At 43.1% G+C, this 18,821-nt stretch overlaps 1 protein-coding gene and 1 pseudogene across 1 annotated transcript; one reads left to right on the plus strand and one right to left on the minus strand.

Annotated features, from left to right (window-relative positions):
• The first annotated feature begins 718 nt into the window (after nucleotides 1–718).
• TRIM27 (tripartite motif containing 27) lies at nucleotides 719–18,616 on the plus strand. The gene is made up of 8 exons (XM_017659577.3): nucleotides 719–2,145; nucleotides 3,254–3,349; nucleotides 5,816–6,046; nucleotides 11,692–11,714; nucleotides 13,552–13,667; nucleotides 13,796–13,828; nucleotides 15,338–15,364; nucleotides 16,952–18,616. The coding sequence occupies exons 1-8, from the start codon at nucleotides 1,726–1,728 to the stop codon at nucleotides 17,545–17,547; spliced, it is 1,542 nt and encodes a 513-aa protein (XP_017515066.3). The 5' UTR covers nucleotides 719–1,725; the 3' UTR covers nucleotides 17,548–18,616.
• Nucleotides 8,501–8,624, minus strand: LOC118966979 (U6 spliceosomal RNA; annotated as a pseudogene).
• Nucleotides 18,617–18,821: the final 205 nt, after the last annotated feature.

Raw genomic sequence — 18,821 nt, forward strand, 5'->3', positions numbered from 1 at the left:
CACATGGAGGCTGACGGGAGAAGAGATCATTGTGGACAGCTTGTTTTTAAATTAAACTCTAAGGAAGGGGTAAAACTCTAAGCAGGCCTTGTAGAGGTTTGTGGTGAGCATAGCTTAAGCCAGGCTGGGCTGGGCACATTGTAAGAAAGAGGACAGTGAAGGTGTCAGTCTATGTTAGAGGTTGTAAGTCCTCTGACTGGACCCCATGCTTAAGGGTTTGGACAACGTCCTGCAGGCAAAAAGGGGCTATGAATGAGTATTTGCATGAGAAGTGACAGAATGAAAGGAGCATTTTAGGGGGTTTTAAGGATAATTTTCTCCCTTGAGGTGTTATGTAAACAGGTCAGAGGAAACGACTAGCCGTATTGGGAGCCTAAGGGAAATGGTCGAATTCATCCAGTTTCTAACTTTGCAAACTGACAGGTTGAAATAATTCAGGCGTACTAATGGAAAGTAAATGAACAGAGGCAAATTGAGAGACAGCAAAGAAAGCTGTTCATATTAGGTTAAATCTAGAGGATGTAGGACAATACTGAGAGAGTAGTAAAGGAAATTAGGAAATTCCAAGGTAGAGAGAACAACATGAAAGGTAGATCTACTGGATAATGAAAAGTGCCCGAGTCACATCAGGATTACCAATCTTCCTATACTTAGGGAAGGAGCAAGCGTGTTTAGAGCCTATTCAATACAACTCTATGCAGTGAGTATTTTATTGTTTTAATGGATAAACATCTTTAGGGTTAAAAAAGTAAAAGATACAATGAAACATTCTTCCTTGCTGGGGTATAATTATCATTACAGTTTCACTGGAGAGGAAACTGAGGCTCAGAATCGTTAACTTATTTGTTTAGGCGCAGTACAAAGCAGCAGACCTGAGCAAGTGTGACTCAGTTTCTGTTTTACAGAATATTGCTGTCTGATAATTAAAACTTTCTTTGAAACAAAATTGCGAGTCCTGTAAATACGCTGTCTGTTAAAGTGCCTTACAGACGAGTGGGGCTCGTCAACTACCCCTATCCTTCCCTCCTCCTATGTAAGCCTTATGTGTCTTCCTACACCGACACAATGGCAGCCGGAGCACCAGACAAGAAACCAACGGAAGACTCGAGGTCCAGGCCTAGGGCCGCGTAAGCTTGGCAGCGGGCCCGGAGCGTGCAGGCAGGGGTTACCCTGTCACCGCCGCGTCCGGCCGACACCGCCTGCCCCAGGCATACCGGCGCCGAGATTCGCGCTCCCGTACGTCCAGCCCAAGGGCGAGTGGGTGGGCCGCCCAATCCTCTCTGGGAAGAAACAGTCCAGGACCCGAGGCCACAAAACCGTGGCGCGCTCTGGAGGCCCGGCCAAGCCCCGCCTCCCCGAGCCGCCCCTTCCGCTCGCGCCGGGATCGGCTCGGACGCGGCCACGTTGCCCTGCGCGCTCCGAGCGCCTTGCCCTGGGAGTCGTGCCGGCGGCACTCGGTTCGCATAGCCGCTGGGCTCGGTGGGCCCGCAGGGCCTCACGCTCAGTCATCCCGGCGCCGCGGCGCAGGGAGTGGCAGGGCCTCTCCGTGGTTCCAGCGCGCGGGCCCGCCTGGGATTCGGGCCCGGGAGGCGCCGCCCTCCGTCAGCCTCACTCGCCTCCCAGCACCACCCGGAAGCAGCGTACCGGAGGGAGCGCTGTAGAGTTGGGCTCCGCGTAGAGCTGGGCGCCGGGGCCCATGCCCGTGCTCCCCCGCGGGCCCGAGCCATGGCCTCCGGTAGCGTGGCCGAGTGCTTACAGCAGGAGACCACCTGCCCCGTGTGCCTCCAGTACTTTGCCGAGCCCATGATGCTCGACTGCGGTCACAACATCTGTTGCGCGTGCCTCGCCCGCTGCTGGGGCGCGGCGGAGACCAATGTGTCGTGTCCGCAGTGCCGAGAGACCTTCCCGCAGCGGCACATGCGGCCCAACCGGCACCTGGCCAATGTGACCCAGCTGGTGAAGCAGTTGCGCACCGAGCGGCCGTCGGGGCCCGGCGGCGAGATGGGCGTGTGCGGGAAGCACCGCGAGCCGCTGAAGCTGTACTGCGAGGAAGACCAGATGCCCATTTGCGTGGTGTGCGACCGCTCCCGCGAGCACCGGGGCCACAGCGTGCTGCCGCTCGAGGAGGCGGTGGAGGGCTTCAAGGTGAGCGCCGGACACTCGGGGTGGGCGGGGCGCGAGCGCGAGGCGGACAAAGGGAGGGGAGAGCCAGAGGGGCTTCCTTCTGCCGCCTAGAAAATGGCTGAGCCGGACGTGTGGTTCACAGCCGTCATTTCCTCTGTCCGCTCCAGAGCCTCGGCACTCAGATTTGGGAGGAAAACCTGTAGCTGGTGAGGAAGCCAGAAGTCTCCTCACCCCCACACCCCTACGGTTACCGGCTCACGGGCACATTAAACATAAGGACGGCCCACGTACTCCTGTCGGCTCCTACATGATCTCAGACAAAATACCCTCAGACGTAAACTGGCTGTGTACACATCAAGCAGATGCCGATCACTTCGTCTGTAAGCATTCCCCCAGCACTGCCCGGTGCTCTGTCCTGTTGTAGAAGCTCACAAAAAAGAACAGAGCTCTTTACTGCTTAAGTCACTTAACTACTCTGAGGCTCATAAGCGATAACAGTATGAAGATGAAGTTGATGAGCGGAGCCTTTTGCGAACTGTTGAACCAACAGGCTGGGACAGCTGAACAATAACGTGGAAACAAAGTATTAAATATAAAACAGTTGTAACATTCAAGGAGTGCATGTGCTGTGCTGTCTATGTATTTAAGGGCTGTAGGAAAGATATGCAATTATATACATGTTTAAATGTGAGTACAGCCGTGCATAATTAATCACTTAACATGTACGGTGCTTTCAAATACATTGTTTTTCTCATACTCACACTGGTGATAACCCTTGAGTAGGTTGGGAAGGTGGTGTTTGCCCATGCCACACATGAGAAAAATAAGAGAAATCATTTTCTCAGTATGCTCTATGGAAGAGTTGCAGCTTAACTTTAAGCCTCCTAGTTTAGACATCTTTTCACTAAGCTATGCAGTATCCTTCCAGGGGCAGGTAGGTGACCCAGTGTTTAACATCGATACAAATTGCCAAAGGATAGATATGGTTAGCCCCCTGTGCCCTGGTGATGGCAGTGTGGTACAAGGACAGACTAACCACTGATTTGGCATCAGGAATGTGGGCTGCATGTGTGATAAATGCTAAGGTCTACCTAATGTTAAACTGCCCAACTGTTTTTGCTTTTCTCAGGAACAAATCCAGAACCAGCTGGACCACCTAAAAAGAGTGAAAGATTTAAAGAAGAGGCGCCGGGCACAGGGGGAGCAAGCACGAGCTGAACTCCTGGTAAGGGTCTTTGAAATTCATAGATAATATCACTTCTGATGGTCACACCCTCTTTTGTAAGACTGATGTCCATTAATCTTGTCCATCCAGGTCACTGAGAACTTGTAGACACAGATGGGACAACTCTGTATGTCAGTTGGGAACTCAGCTGGAGAACAAAGGGATTCCCACATTTTTGGGGAAAGGGTGGAAGAGCTGAGGCTGAAACCCCTGGAGACCTGACCTATCAAAATCTTAACCTGTTAGCTTTGTGTAGATCAAGGTTGATCCCTTGACAAAGTTGATACAGGTGAGATTTTTGGGCACACTTAGCCTCCTGTGGTACCATTATGTAGATAGATGCAGACAATGGCTTTACATAAGTCCCACTGTTGCTGGAGTGTTGTCTTGACAACGCTTCAATCCTGAACTTTTCACTTTGCTCCCTTCCCCTCATTTCCCAAGGCCTCAGCAAGTCGACAAGTGCTAATTTGTGACAGGCGTATTTGGGAGGTTTGTTTTCAAAGCCAAAAAAAAAAATGTTTAGAGATTTTTATAATATATATTTACATATCTACCACCTAGAGGTTGAAGCTTTTTTTTTTGAACAACAAATAAAATATTACAAGTTACCATATGTTAATGGTATTTGCATCTGAAAAGCAAACTCTTAGACAAGTAGTATTTAGCAACATCATGTAAGAAATATTGTCAGTCCTGACCACTATGTAATAAATATCTTTTGGACAGGGAACTTACTTCCATGATCTCCTCAGATCCCACCACTTATGCCCATACATTCCACTGAGACCTCAGCTCCCCTTGCTTGATCACAGGTCTGGTGAATGGAGAATATAGTGAGCCTGCGTGGACCAAATTATTATGCACCAAACTGTGTCCTCTGTGGGAGTATTGTGAAAGAGGGGAACTAGCCCTTCTCTGAGAATCAAGGCACTTATATGTGCCTCTTGGTTCTGACACTAGCTAATAATAATACAACCTCTTTGGGCCTCAGTTTCCTTATCTGTGAAACGGGTAGGTGGGACTAGACTTGTGGTTCTTCAGCCAGGCTAGTACTGTCCTCTCCTCCCCCCTAGTGATGTGTGGATGTTTCTTCGGTTGTTACTTGAGGAACTGAATGATTGGGGAGGTTGGGGTGGGGATGGTGAATGTCCTACAGTATGAGAAACAATCCTATGCCAAGCAGAATGAGCTCCCCACCAGGGTGCCAATAACACCCCCTTTGAGAAACATTGGATTAGTTGACCATAAGGTCTCTTTCAGCTTTAGTTTTCCATTTCTAAGATTATGTTATATCATTTATGTCTTTGGAATACTTATGCAGCTAAAGAGAGGTATGAGCTTATGAAGAGGATTTTTAAGCAGAGGTATGTGTGTATCACTGTTGCAACACAATGAGTGCTAAGCAGGGATGGTTAGAGGGATGTTAAGGGGGAGGTTGTCAGAAGGAGTTGAGTTTAGAACAGGTGCCAAGAAGCTTTGGGTAAAGGAGCAGAAAATAAATATTTTTGGCTCTCTGGGACTTATCTCTGTCACAACTACTCAACTCATCTTTTGTAGCTTAAAAGCAGCTAAAGACAATATGTAAATGATGGGTGTGGCTGTGTCCCAGTAGGACTTTACTCCAAGGGAGTGAACAAAGGGAGTTTACTAACACTTCGTTTAAAACAACCCCTGTCAATGGGAGGTGGGGTAGAGAAGGAAGGGCAGGCAAGCTTTGGCAAACAAATCTACACCTAGAGGGAACCAAGCCCAACGTCAGTGAGATGGGACAGTTGATGAACACTCTTGAAGGCCAAATAGAGGGTATGGATTACGTGTGAAGAATCTAAGGGAACTAGTCAAGGTTATTATGTGAGAAATAAACTGTGAGTGTTCCAAACCATCTCCTACAGGGCAGATACCTGACATGTCCTTTCCTGACAGTATTTTTTCTCTTGGTTGCAGTAAAACCCTTGTCCCTTAGCCTGCCAGGTGTTAGGTCTGTGTCCTGGTCTCTTACCTTTTCTGGCCTCTTCCCTCAGCACTCATGTGCTCCAGCCAGACAGAGCCATCTGCCTTTTCTCCCCACACATTTGCAGGTGCCATTCTTCTGCCTGGAAATCGCTCCTGTACTTTGATCGCATGGTAAACTCCTGTTTATCCTACAAGACTGTATGAACATTGCTTCTAACCTCTGCCACCGCAGGCTGTCAGCCTGCCTATATTTATTCATCTGTAAATACATTTATAACGTGAACCTGACTCTTATCTTACTCAGTTCCTTGAGGGCAGGATCTGTGTCTTCACTATCACTGGGGTAATTCATTTCTCAGCTATTATATATTCAACCAGTAAAGACTAGAAAAACTGAGTGTGATAACAAGATGCTTGTTTTAGCGTATTAGAGTGGGTAGTTGGAGAAATGTGAAGGGCCGCAGGAATGAGCCTTTCTCTCCTCACTGCCCTTTCCTGTCATCTGCTCAGAGCCTAACCCAGATGGAGAGGGAGAAGATTGTTTGGGAGTTTGAGCAGCTGTATCACTCCTTGAAGGAACATGAATACCGCCTCCTGGCCCGCCTCGAGGAGCTGGACTTGGCCATCTACAATAGCATCAATGGTGCCATCACCCAGTTCTCTTGCAACATCTCCCACCTAAGCAGCCTGATCGCCCAGCTGGAAGAGAAGCAGCAGCAGCCCACGAGGGAGCTCCTGCAGGTACGGTATAGAGTGTCCTGCTAGGATGGCACCTGAAGACTTCCCTTCTCTCTACCCAGCAGTACCCAGTAAATGCTATAGGGGTAGCAAGGGCTTGTCAAGCTCTCTGTTGGGCATATTGGAGTGAAAACATGTCCAGGAGAAGCTCTGGTTGACACAACTTGCATCAGTCAGTTGCTCTCACAGGAAGGACGAAAGGAAGACCTGATGCTCAGGCCTGTCCTGCACTGACAAGTGGTCTGATCCCATACAAAGATTTCTTGTCTTCTCTGGTCTCAGTGACCCCTTCTGCTCATTATGGAATGAGGGGTTTGGCCCATATGCCATTTAAAGACCCTCTCACTTCAGTATCCTGTAATTTTAACAAATACACATGTATTACCACACCCGCAAAACAGCAAGCATGTGAGCAAGAGTGGTTAGCCCGAGGAGTGCTGTGAGTTAACCTTGCTAGCAGGTGACAGACCTGCAGTCCACCTAAGCCAGCAAGACCGCAGGAAATGTCTTTCTGTCACTTGCTCACTCAGTGCATATAATAAATTGTCTGTTCTGGATCAGACACTATTCTGGGCATTAGAATTAAGTGGTAAAAAACGCTCCTGAAATTTATGTTCTAAAGTCGAGATCAGATGATAAAGAAATGAACAAATAGGTATCATAGGTGTTGATAAATGCCATTAAAAAAGGGATGATGGGATAGAGCAAGGGTCAGCAAACCATGACCCGCCACCTGTTTTTGTGTGTCCCTACAAGCTAAGTATGATTTTTACAGTTATGAATTGGTTGGAAAAAAAAAAAAATTGTTACTTCATAATATGTGAAGTTATAAAATTCAGATTTCATTGTTGATACATTTTTATTGGAATGTAGCCATGCTCATTCATTTATGTACTATCTATCTGTCCTTACTTTTCCACTGCAATAGCAGAGTTGAATAATAGCAGAGATGGTGTAGTTCACAAAACCTAAAATGCTTATTGTCTGGCCTTTTAAGAACTTTACCTCCTCCTGCTTTAGAATAATAAAATAATAAGGCCTAGCCTTCTGCCTAATGAACACCAGTATTTAATTGTCAGAGAGAAAGAGAGCTTGCAAAGGAAATAATTGACCAAAGAATCAGGAAGGAGGAAGTAGATGACATATTAATGCAGTTGAGGTAAAATAATAGGAGGGCTGAAATCCATTTGGGTTAAAAACATGGCCACCATTGGTGACCTTATGCAGAACTGCCACAGTGGAACAGTTTGGGTAGGAACCACCACTAGGTAGTGTGCAATGGACACTACAAGACTAGATGACTCAGGGATCCCGAAAGACCATGTAGGAGATGTAAGAAAATACTTGGAGATGAGGTAGAATTATGGGGCTTCATGGGAGGGATGCTTAAAGGAACTAGCTAAACATACTTGAAAAGAATATATGGGGAGGAGAGCCTGTATTCTAGGGATCTGGGTGAGGAAAATCACTGAAGCTGTAAGATTGATAAACTAATCACTAATGTGCTATCCCTAAGAAGACAGAGAGAAAGAGAAGTAAAGGAATTGGTTTTGGAAAATCCTCTGTTGTATGGGAAGAAAGGAGAAATGGGTGAGGGAGCAGGTAGGTGCAGGCAGGTTGTGAGATTTGGTAGTGAAAACCTGGAGGCTTTTATTCTGTTTTGAAGTTGGAAAGCAGGATCATCTGCTGTTATTGTGCGGGGGTTTAGGGAGATAAGAGCTTTGAAGAGTGTAGGAAAGTCCTAGAATTACTGTTTCAGAGTATGGGAAAGCCAGTTGGTTTGTGAGACATAGTAGGATTCCTTGGTCAGTGAACGACAGTTTATCAGGGACTGGTCTGCACTGTTGTACGACTTTGTCATCTGCTTTGCTTTCTCAGACAGTGACTACTCTGGTACAGGCATAGGGAAAGTAGGTAGTTGAGGACATCTAGGATTAGGGTTTTGCAAGGTGGACTTGAGGTTTGTATTTTTTTATTTTTTTTTTACTGTGATAGAATATATATAATATAAATTCACCATTTCAACCATTTCAAAATGTAAAACTCAGTAGCATTTAGTACACTCACAGTGTTGTGCAACCATCACAACTACATAGTTCCAGAACACTTCCATCACCTCAGAAGGAAACCTTATACCCATTAAACACTCATTTCTCAGTCCTTTCTACCCACCGGTGACCACTAATCTGCTATGTGTCTCTTAAGTGTTTGCCTGTTCTAGATATTTGATATGTAAGTGGCCTTTTCTGTCTGATTTCTTTTTATTTGGAATGTTTTTTCAAGGTCATCCATGTTGTAGTATGTTCATTTCATTGCTTCATTTCTTTTTGGCTGAATAATATTCCATTGTATGGATATGTACCACATTTTATTTGTACATTCATGAGTTGATGGACATTTGCTTTGTTTCCACCATTTGGCTTTTGTGAATAGTGCTGCTATGAACATTACATACATACAAATATGAAACAATTCGTGAGTTTGTGTATTATCTGTGTGCAAGGGCCATGCTAATGCAAGGGCCATGCTAAACTTTTGTGCATGGTTCTAGTTTGAGAATATGTGCTGCCAAATCAAACACAAGGTTGCAAGACTTTTTTTTAAGATGGAAGGTATTTGTGAGAATATTTTTGAACAGATGGACCATGAAATTGAAATGATGAGGAAAATGGAAAAAGGAAAGAGTGATCATGGACTCCATGGGCGAGAGGGTTTTGGTCAGTACCAAAGAGTGATTTTGGTAGAAGTCATTAGAAAAGCAAGCTGACTCTTACTGGGGAAATATTAGAGGCCATCCCACTGAGGTCAGAAACAGGGTGAGATCTTACTATTGTCTACCTCTATTTACAATTGTACCTAAGTTTTAACCAGTTTAGTTAGATAAACAATTATAAGCATAAGAATTGGAAGAGAAATTAAACTCTTACGTGGAAAAGATATATAACTATAAAGTAAGGAAACAATGTTAAACTAATACAAGAATTCAGCAAGGCAGCAGGATATAAGATTAACATACAGAAATCAGCAGCCATCATTTGCACAGATGACAGCCACTAGAAGACATTAGAAGAGAATATCCCATTTCCAATGTGAAAAAAACAAAACACCTGGGAGTAGACTTAAGTAAATGTCAGAAAAGTACAAGAACCTGTGTAGAGAAAACTATAAAACAGTCCTGAAAGATAAAATAGATTTGAGCTAATCAGAAATCATCCCTTGTTCTTGGATAAAACATCTCAACATCATCGTGTTGTTCCTCATAAGATAATTTATAAATTTAATTCAATCTCAGTAAAAATGCAACCTTTTTTCCTGGAATTACACAAATTGATAGTGAAGTTCAGATAGAAAAATAAGCATGTAAAAATAGTTAGGAAACAGATGTAACTATGAGGTGGGAACTTACCTTGTTAGATATTAAAACATATTACCACGTCTGTGTAATTAAAGCAGTTGGTAATAGTACAAGGAAAACACACATACATTGTAGCAGGTCAAAAGACCAGCATCAAATTGAAAGAAAATATTTGCAATGATTATCACATATAGAAATAATATGTAACTTTCAAAAATTAAGAGAGGTAAGACAAATTGTATAAAAATGAGCAAAAGACATGAAGGGGCAAATTCAAAAGAAATACAAATTGGACCGTGAACTTTTTAAAAAAATTCTTTATTATACTTCTTTTAATAATAGATGCAAATTAAAACACTGAAATACCCTTTCTTACCCATTAGAATAGCAACATTTTCTTAATTCAGCACACTGTTAGCAAAGATGTGAAGGGACAATCTCATATGCTGGTGGGAAAGCAAATTATTTTTGTAGTCTTTAACAAAACTATATATACAGTTAGACTTTGAACATGAATCCTTCTAGGAATTTACCTTGAAGATATATCTAAGTATGAAAATATATACAAAAGTACATATGCATGAGGTTAATTGATGTAATATTCTTTGTTATTGCAAAATACTGGAAACAACAAACTTCCAAACTTAGAAAACGTGTGTACACCATGCAATGGAATACCATGCAACTGTGAAAAGATAAAGGAAGAAATCTGTGAATCTACATATACCTACATACGGTAATTCCCAGGATATGTGTTAAGTGAAAAAAAATCAAAGTGCAAAATGACTATGCTACTTTTTGTGTAAGAAAGAAGAGATAATTGTAAAATACATGTATCTGCTGCTTTTTTGCAAAGGAAATATTGGAAGGATAAACCAGAAAATAGGGATGAGAAGAATGGGAGGGGAAGGGAAAGGAAAAAGAGTGACAGAGATTCTCTCTGGCCAAGTCTCAGGCTTTTGAGCACCAGAGTAAGTTAAGAAGAGTGATGATCATGCATCTTTTTTCATACTGGTCATAGTTATGACCATGTTTCATTGGGTAACATATTCTTTTGATGCAGAAACACAACAACCTTCTCAGGGTACCTTTCATTTCAGAAGCGTAGCAAATGGGAATTCAGAAAAACAAACAAAGAAGAGTGATGGATTATAACCTATTAAATAAAGTAAGAATCTATGGACCCATAAAAATAAGGTTGACTAAGTAATATAGAAGGAATTTTGAAGTTAGGAAATGGCCATTTGGCAACCATAATAGTAAAAGTTAATCTGGTTAATAATTATTGAGGAATGCTAAATCTAAAGGGGGAATGTTTGATAAGGATTGCAATAGTAACATAATTTTAAACCATCACTTTTTAGATGACTAACTAGTTACAAAAGGAAAAACAGCTATACAGTAATCAAAATATTTCCAGTAAGGGACAAGTGAATATCATACACATTGAAAAGGACATAATATACTCTAATCAAAGATTGTACAGCTTGAATTTAATCATAAGGGAAGTATCTGACAAGCCCAAATGGAGGAACATTCTGTAAAACAACTAGCCTGTATTACACCAATGTCAATGTCATAAAAGACAAATCAGTGCAAAAGAACTGTTCAGATTAAAGACACATGTCATGGTATCTAAATGCAGTGACTGATCCAATGGATTACCTAAGGTGGGGAAGTAGTTGCTGTAAAGAACATTATTAAAGTGGTTAAATTAGAGAATATGGACTGTAGATAGGATAAACATATCAGTGTTCAGTTTCCTGAGTTTGATAACTATACTGTAGTTATGTAAGAAAATGTACTTGTTCTTAGGAAATACAGAAGTATAAAGTGGTAAAGGAATGTAATCTCAACAATGATCTCAGATGGTTCTGAATATAATATGTTTGTAATAATCTGGTAAGTCTGGGAAAAGAGTATACAGGAGTTCTTTGTACTAGCAGCCTTTCTGTGTATTTGAAATTACTTCACAATAAAAAGCCAAAGAAAGTAAGCTGGAAGGTAGGCAGGTGTGGTCTATGGGTAGGATGCTTGAGTTAGTAAATCTGAAATCATGAGATCCTTGACCAGTGGTGTAGGAGGAGGACATAGGAAATGCTGGTATAGCAAACAGTGTGCATCCCAGTTTCCTCTGCTTGATTTTTAGCTTCTACACTGTGAGTTGTGTTCCTTGCCTCCCTGATTTTTCCCAGGAGGGCCAGCCCATAGTTGGGTTTTCCAAAAACCTCTGTGAAAGAAAACCGAAGTTATGAATGACTTCTCATGGTTATCCTTTTCCTTTCTCTTGTAGGACATCGGGGACACGTTGAGCAGGTACAGTTTTCTCTCTTCCCAGTTAAATCAAGCATGGGAAGACTGTTTCCCTCATATTTACAAATCCTGAAAGGAGCCTAGAGTGAGATGAACTTCTTTCTTTCTGTCCCTGAACTGAGTCATCAGTATGCAGAGAACTAGATGAACCACAGCTCTTTTCAGTCAAACTCAGAAATTATTGACAAATTGTGAAGGTGAGGGGTGGTAGAGGGCTTATTGGGAGGGTGCTGGTTGTTTTTGAGGACACTTGGAGAAGGGGGAAACTTACAGGGACTTGGGTAAAGTGCAAGGGTCTCTTACCGTTGTTGTTTCCTAAGCATTTCAGAATCCTTTCTCTTTCATATTCACTCTTTTGCTCTCTTTCCTGTAATAGCACAAGTAAGGCCTAAGAAAAGTGTCCAGCTCAGAGTTATAAAATTAGTGATGAGTTACCTGCATTCTGGCTCTTGTTCTCTTTATTTCTCTACTGTATCATCAGATGGAAAGTGAGGAAGAGCTCCGTGGGAGTTGGGATGTGACCAAGCAGGGAGAGCTCAGGGTGGGCAAGAAGCCAAGGCTAATTTGTGTTTGCAGGGCAGTTGGCAAAGGCAAGCAGGATAGGCCTTGAGAACATAATATTTGGTGCAGGAGTGCCTCCAGGGATTGAGTCTGTCTCTGAGGGAGTGAACTTTGATGATTAAAATCCTGAATGATTAAACCCTTCCGGAGAAAATATATTTTAATTGTGTGGGAGCATTTGAGGAGATGGAGGAGGGCCTCATAGATGGGGTGGGTTGGCTGGGAAAGTTATGTGGATAAAGTTGCATTGATAAAACAGGTTTTTGAGGGCCCCTGGGATGGAGGTGAGCTGGAGCTTGTACTAGGCCAGCTAGACAGCCACAGCAAATACTGCCTCTACTTGTTACTTTTACTTTTTGATGCCAGTCTAGTTCTGACCTAACTTAGGGAGATAGATCCTTCAGATCTTAGCATTTTGTGACTTTAAGGTCTGGATTTGGCTATATGAGATAGGAAACTCAAAATTCCATTGACTTAAGGCTTAAACATAATAAGAAAAGTTTGTCACCATATAAGAAATGTGCAAGTAGGTAGCCCAGAGCTGGTATGGTGGCCCCAGTGATCATCAGACTCTCAGGTTTCTTTCTGTTCCACTCTGCCATGCCTAAGGTGCAGTCCTCCTCACAATCCAAGATAGTTATAAGCCAACAAGTAGGAAGGAGATAAGTTACATCATGTGTTCATTTTTAAGCAGACTTCTCAAATCACAAGATACTCTCATTAGCCACCACTCAGTCACAAGGTCACATCTAGACAGGGCAGCCATGAGCCCAGTAAAATTTGGAAGATGGGAAAAGGGATAAATAACCTTTTCCTAACCAGCAGCCAATAGGCAACAAGCACTTAGCCTTTGCTGTAGCCCCTTGAGGTGGGTGGGTGGGCAGGTATTGTACAGAGCACCTTTCTGTCTGAAGATGCCATTCTCAGTGTAGTCGAGAACCAGAAGATTCTAAGTTGTTGCCCACCATGAACATCAGGACTTTGTCATGGAATCTAGTGCTTCTATATTCAATCTAATTCAGTAAAAATTTTTTTGAGAACATGGTATCTGAAAAGCCATGAGCTGGGTGCTGTGGAGGATATGAAAATAAGAATATGCTGTCTCCTATTCTGGTCTGGAGGATCATAGCCCATCTAAGCAGAAAATAGGGGTAAGAGTGTAGTGGTTGCTTTTTAAGACTGTCCACATGCTGGCCAGTTTAGCCCAGACATTGTCCTAGCCTCTGGAAACCTGTGGATGTTGGGGAGGGGTTCATTCATGTTTTTGTTTTAAACTTAGGGCTGAAAGAATCAGGATCCCTGAACCCTGGATTACACCTCCAGATCTGCAGGAGAAAATCCACATTTTTGCCCAGAAATGTCTCTTCTTGACCGAGAGTCTGAAGCAATTCACAGGTAATGTGAGAAGAGGGATCTGTGAGGGAAATGGATTCATGCTCTGAGTATCTGTGTATTGCCTGAGAGGATATATTTTCCAGCCAGACAGTGGGATGCAAACTAAACATCTTCTTTTTTCCCCTTAGAAAAAATGCAATCAGATATGGAGAAAATCCAAGGTAAATTTATCTACTTAATGGGCTTTGGATGTTGAAATTCCCTGGGAAGATGAACGTATGCATTAAAAGTGTGGAAAAATGGGAAAGGAATGATATCCACTGGCCATCCTTCCCTGATATTTTATATCTTCCTTTTTTCAACCAATATCCCCTTGTTTCAATGTGAAGTCTTTTAACTGTGTGCACTCAGTTCTCAGTCTACACTGAGGGAGGAGAATAATAGATAATTTAAAAGTTAAGTAGTCCATAATTACTCTGATTTTCTTTAATTTTTTCTAATTGGGAAAGAATAAACAAAAACTATCCTAGTTCCATTTGTTTGAGCCATTATTTATAGTTAAAATTTACAGAGTTCCCACTGCTTGTGGGCATTGGTGACAACTGGACCCAGAGGAATCAAGCAACACTGACTGAAGCCATAGCTCAAGGGAAATACTTAGGCACAGGATTCAGGAGCCCTGGGTCCAGCTCTGCCACTTAATACACTATCATTTCCTCATCTTACCTCACAAGGTTATAAGGACATAAGCTAAAGCTGTTCCCATTTCTAAAACCTTTAGAATGGAGCCTGTTACATAATAAACCTATATTTGTATCTGTCAAAGTGTTGTAGGTATTTAAAGGAAGCTCTTCCAAATATAAAATTTTCTGTTCATGAACCACATTCAGTTAAGAGTTGGCTATTACTAATGCTAAAATTCCTAGGCAGTCTGGTGGAGTTTGAAACCCTTATATGTAGGTAAACCATTGTCTTATTTGTTACAAATTACCGATCCTTACAATTTCTGATACTATGTTTGCTAAAACTTTATTTGCATTGTATCTTTTCAGATACATACTTTTTTTGGCATCTAGCTACACATATTTAGGGGACATTCACAAGCAAAACAAATAGAAACTCCACTTAATAGTGTGCATAAAACCAGAAGTGGTTAGTTCAGACATGATTTTCCTTAATCTGGCTCTCATTTATTTACCCTGCTCTTCTCTCAACACTTAAAAGTCTCCCTGAGGACCTGTCTGAAAATGCCTTGTTAACTGTAAAGTGCCTTTTAAGTGAATGTTTTGTTTGCTCCAACATGGTAGTGGGTATTACTTGAAACACCCAGCCCCTAGAAAGAAGTGGTTTATGAAAACCAAGAATTGTGTATGATGTGGACTTGGAACTATGTTTTCCCCTGCAGAAACAGCTGGCACCCTGGAGGGTAGAATCCTTGATCTTGGCTTGGTTCAACCCGATGTGCTGGCTTGGTTTGACCCAACGTGCTACCAGTCTCAGGCTTTTGGTTATCCTTCTACCCAGTTTCCAATCCCTCTTCCTTTAAAGCTCTTGGCTGGATGATGGAGTCATACAGTCCATGAAGAAATCAGTGTATGACAGCAGGGGTTCTGGGATATCTAATGGAGACCATTGCTTTATGATGACTCTAACCAAAGCTTCCTCAGATAGGTATTTACTGGAAATACTCGTATGATTTCCATAACTTCTTTTCTCTTTTGGTCTTTCAGAATTGAGAGAGGCTCAATTATACTCAGGTAGGTTTTAGGAGACAAAGCCATACGGGGAACAGAGTAAAAATCCTTATGAACCTAACTGCTATTGTGAATGATTTTAGAAATTGCTTAAATTTGGGTCCTTTAAATTACATATGTAAAAATTACAAACAGCAACCACAGAAAAACACTGGTTATTTCTATGTGTTTAAAAAACTTTGCCTTCTAAAATGCCTCCAAGCTGAAGCCATGGACCTCTGAAATAGGAGGAACTCGAGCTCAGGTGCCATGAAGGATTATAGATTAGAAAGTACAGTTGAAAAAGTGAACACTGCTAGCGCACGGGCACACTGCTCTGCCTACGCAGCCTCAAGGGCAGTGTGGTTGCAAAAAGCAGTTCTCCTTCCAGAAAGAATGATTGAGCTAAACTCTTATTCAGAATGGTAGGGCAAGTCTAGAAATCTTATGTCATCCTGTCTCTGTGCCTTAAGGTTAGAGATCGAACTCCCCCTCCCCTTGACCACCACCTTTATCTAATGTACAGAGAGATGGTAAATCTGCGGTCCCAGAGGTACTCAGATCTGAGGTATGTATTTTCAGTAGTCACCCGGGCACCTTCTGTTGCATGGAATCCTCCTCTTCACAAAGAGAGGGACTCTACATACAATGGGTCTTTCATTAGTGTCCACTGGCAGTGATCCATATTCAATTCTTTCAACCTATATTAATTGAATACCTTGCTTATATTCTACAGAGTCTAACATTGTGTAGGGTACTATGGAGGGAACAAAGGATCATAAGACTCTGTCCTATCCTTGGAGTGCAGTGTCTGGCTGGAAGTACAGAGAGTATACCCATGCCATGAGAAAAAGATGGGTAACTGATTTGGACAGATCATTGAACCAAGATCAGGGTTCTTTGTCTCCTCCCCTGGTTTCCTGTGTGGGAGGCATTTAGCCTGCCTGAGCTCCGGGGGGTTGATGTTTGTGACTCCTCCCCTGCACAAGATGTGAGAGCAAATAAGAGAATATATATCAGTGCTTTTAAAACAGAAAAGCACTGCATGATTGCAAGACAGTGTAATGCTAAATAGTAGAGCAGGAGACATGGTGATACATAGTTTTAGATTTCAGAGAGGGTGAGTATTGGCTTGGGCTGGTTAATACTTTTGAGGAAGGTGTAGGTCTTGTGTTAGTCATGAGAAGAAGATGAATAGGGTTTGGCTGTGCTGGTAAAGAGCCCATGAAGTGGATGACATAAGAGTGATTTTAAAGGTGAGCAAATTGGTACAGGCTCTCAATCCCTCACCCATAATACCCAAATCCCCAAATTCGGAATTTATGTGGGAAATTCAGTTTATAGAGGAAATTGTGGCTTAAGATGTGAAAGAAAGTGAATGGAGGGAAAATCTCAGTACTTTTGATATATCCTGGCTGACGAAAGTAACCAGCTAATCCAAACAGTAATTTTTGGAATGTTAACTTCAGGATGTTTTCATCATAAGATGAGTGCAACCAATAGTGGGGAAACTTGTACTGTCTTTCCAGGAAGGCGAGAGAAAAGCTGGGTGTTGCAGGGTGAGCACTCCTGGCCTGCAACTGACCATGCCTTTCCCCTCTGTTTCTGCAGTGGATGTGACTCTGGATCCAGACACAGCCTACCCCAGCCTGATCCTCTCTGACAATCTGCGGCAAGTGCGGTACAGTTACCTACAGCAGGACCTGCCTGACAACCCTGAGCGGTTCAATCTGTTTCCCTGTGTGTTGGGCTCTCCATGCTTCATCGCTGGGAGACATTACTGGGAGGTAGAGGTGGGAGATAAAGCCAAGTGGACCATAGGTGTCTGTGAAGACTCAGTGTGCAGAAAAGGTGGAGTAACCTCGGCCCCCCAGAATGGATTCTGGGCAGTGTCCTTGTGGTATGGGAAAGAGTACTGGGCTCTTACCTCCCCAATGACCGCCCTCCCCCTGCGGACCCCTCTCCAGCGGGTAGGGATTTTCTTGGACTATGATGCTGGTGAGGTCTCCTTCTACAACGTGACAGAGAGGTGTCACACCTTTACTTTCTCTCATGCTACCTTCTGTGGGCCTGTCCGGCCCTACTTTAGTCTGAGTTACTCGGGAGGGAAGAGTGCAGCTCCTCTGATCATCTGCCCCATGAGTGGGATCGATGGGTTTTCTGGCCATGTTGGGAATCATGGTCATTCCATGGAGACCTCCCCTTGAGGAGGTGAACTCAGGCCAAAAGGGCTGTTGGCTTTAATCCTACCCTAGGCATGAGGCGTTTTGTTGCCTTGCCACTTCCTGTTTGTCACACCTGGATATCCTTACTGCTTTCCATGCCTCTGCGATGGGAGACAGGATGTCCATGTTCTCTGCCATCCTTCCCTTCCCCATGCCAATTGTGAGATGTAATGACAAGTATCAGGACTGCCTGGAAATAAGAAGCAAATGTCCAGCTCCAGTATTTCACACGTTTTAGTTTTGCACATTACTTGAGGGAATAAGGAACATGGATAATCTTTGGATTTGGAGAGCCGTTAGTATACTTACACCTTGGCTCAGCCTGGTTTCTCTGGTTGACCCTCACTGAGTGATCATGGGTATTTGCTGTTATTTCTGGACTTGAGCTCCTTTCTAAGAATCAAGAGTGGAACTACAAGGCCCTGTCAGCATGGCTCCCCTTATCCTGGTTTTTCCTTTTGGGAATAGTACCTCTACCCTTGATTCCCATTCTGCTGTAGTTTTATTAACAACATTAAAGAGGCCTACATGTGTTTTGATTAGTTACAGATATTTTACAATTATGGTGGGATGGCTCCCTCTGTCACGAGATAATGTTCTAATCAGTGTGCTCTTTGCCTCTCTGTCTTTTCTGAGGGCTTTGTCTGCTCCCTTCATTCTAATGAAAGGTACATCCTGGTGTTGGTTGCACATCATCCAGGATAATTTTCTGCCCAGCACCATCCGTTGTTCCTAAATCCCCTCCCACTCACAGTTGTGGACTGATGGGCAGTAATATGCCATCCCTGGAAGGATTTGGGGGCAGTATTCCAAGGACTCCTGGACCTTTGCCTCCTTTTCTCAATCTCCTCTGGAGAGTAGGGAAATGGACCTTTCTAATATGTGTACCGTCAAGGGGCAGCGGTTAGATCCCCATGGCTGTTGGATCATGAGGCATTCTGGGGTTGAGGGCTAAGGCAGATCACTGAGCAAGCCCTCATGATGGTTCTTAGTCCTACTTCTCTTTGGGCACATGTCCCTCTGTTTGAAAATAAAGTGAATATGGAAGTTGTTTACATTGTTGTTGTTTTCGGGGTTGTGGTAGGATTGGGTTCATAGATGTTGGGGGTTGGGAGTGGTTAATGGTATCAATTTCCCTTATGAGTCCAGAATCCTATTCTAGCCAGTATTTTACTTTGAACTGGAAATCAAACTACTTTCTCAGTACCATGTCACTACTTTCTAATGCTGAAAAAGTAGTGTTGGGACATCCACAG

Source organism: Manis javanica, chromosome 16 (genome assembly GCF_040802235.1).
Source record: "Manis javanica isolate MJ-LG chromosome 16, MJ_LKY, whole genome shotgun sequence".
NCBI classification, from domain to species: domain Eukaryota; kingdom Metazoa; phylum Chordata; class Mammalia; order Pholidota; family Manidae; genus Manis; species Manis javanica.